At 34.2% G+C, this 1,933-nt stretch overlaps 1 protein-coding gene across 1 annotated transcript; it reads right to left on the reverse strand.

The window, feature by feature from the left end:
* Positions 1-826: 826 nt before the first annotated feature.
* LOC139890045 (uncharacterized) lies at positions 827-1,195 on the reverse strand. The gene has a single exon (XM_071872952.1). It carries the CDS (start codon positions 1,193-1,195, stop codon positions 827-829), a length of 369 nt encoding a protein of 122 aa, XP_071729053.1.
* Between the last annotated feature and the right edge of the window lie 738 nt (positions 1,196-1,933).

The raw sequence follows: 1,933 nt of genomic DNA on the forward strand, positions 1-1,933 counted from the left end.
TTTTTTGGAAAAAATCAAATCGACCCCCCAAACAGGGGTGTAAAGTGTCAAATAACCATTTTCATAAAAAAATCTTAAATAAACTTCCCCCAAATAATCAACGGTTCATATCTTCTCGCTCGCAAAGAGTTAAATTTTTCCGACGCCATCGTTAAACTTGAAATAGTTTTAGGAACACAATGTCACTAGCTATACGCAAAACAGACGCTTTTTAAAAAACGATAAATATTTGGGGTACTTTTCATATACGTTGATTTTGTGTTAAATTTTTAAAAGTCGACAATTCCATAGTGAAACGTGGAGATGCACATATATTGTTAATTTAAAATAACATTTAAATCTTTCACGAGTTATACCTTTTAGTTCGACTCGAGTTGCGTTTCAACGATATCGTCGTTAGCCACGAAATAATTTTACAAACTAAACGCAATAAAATACATTGAAAATCGAACCCCCGGCGCGAAGGAAGACTCAAAAATTAGTTTATTATTAAAAAGGAAATTTAAATTTTAACCAAAGAAGAAGACGATGACCTCGAATAAATACAATCCCTTTTTTTTTTTTTGAAAAGCAAACAAATATTATATATTATATATTATATATTATATATTATATATTATATATATAATATAAGGAGAAAATATACAAGGATTAGAGTTATGGCAGTGCCATGAAGAGCAAACCACCAATCATTCTGATACCCGAACAATACATCGAAAGATAAAGATTTATACACCCTAAACTAACTCGAAATTTTTACATGAAGATATATGTACATATTAAACGAGAAGCATCGCATGACGTCCACCGTTAGTTAAGCACTCCCTCATCCCGGATCAAACTGAAGGGTGCAATTATGGCCCGAATTCTTCGGGTCCAGCATCCATTTGTGCCAATCAAGCGTTATCGTCTTTGATCTATTATTGATCCACTCATAAGTTTTCACTTGAATTTCATTCACCATCTTTGCGGTTGCCCACGAGTCTTTATGGAAGACTTTGAGATTCCTATTTTTCCAAATTTGATAGCCCGTGACCCACTCGACCGCTTGCCAAATTGATTTATCAAGACCCGAAAGACCATTACCACCTTCTCCCGCAAACATATTATTAATACGTGCATTAGGAGGAATATTGAAACCCCACCACTTGTAAACCCCATTCCAAATATCCAGTACGCTTTTGCATAAGATCATGGCGTGTTCCACGACTCCGCAACCTCATTACATAATGGGTTAATGTAAATACAATCCTTTTTGAGTATTGAGAAAATCATATTGCATTTATTGTCAATTATGGTAACTGAAATTACTATTTCAGCTATTTACCTTTGATAAATAATGACTTTTCTGCTCCGTTGGTCCCTGTATTATACCCCATTTTGCTAACAGCGTCTCTTGGTTATTAATTTGGCATTTAGAATCCTTTGTTTATAAAAAAAATTGCAATCAGCGTCCCTCGAAGGGATGCTGTTAGCAAAATGGGGTATATTGCAAATTTGCAATCACCGTCCCTCCGTGGGACACTGATTGCAAATTTTTGATAAACAAAGGATTCTAAATACCAAATTAATAACCAATGAACGCTGTTAACAAAATGGGGTATAATACAGGGACCAACGGCGAAAAAAATAATAAATAATAACAATAAAATGACATTGGAAGGCCATGACTATTTTAACATACTCGTACATGATAATTGGAACTCTAAAGTGGATTTTTCCATTGAGATTACTTTGAACGAATGCACCTTATTACGAGTGAGCACAATGTATTTATAATAATATATACATCATGTATTATCTTTGAGTGGTATGACTGGTATCCTCATTCCTTGTATTTGGGGTTGATGTTGAGGTCGTGAATTCGAGCCTCATTCAACTCACCCTCTTAATTAATCGATCTGATATATGGAGCTTTAAATTGACATTAATG

Source organism: Rutidosis leptorrhynchoides, chromosome 2, assembly GCF_046630445.1.
Source record: "Rutidosis leptorrhynchoides isolate AG116_Rl617_1_P2 chromosome 2, CSIRO_AGI_Rlap_v1, whole genome shotgun sequence".
Lineage (NCBI taxonomy): Eukaryota > Viridiplantae > Streptophyta > Magnoliopsida > Asterales > Asteraceae > Rutidosis > Rutidosis leptorrhynchoides.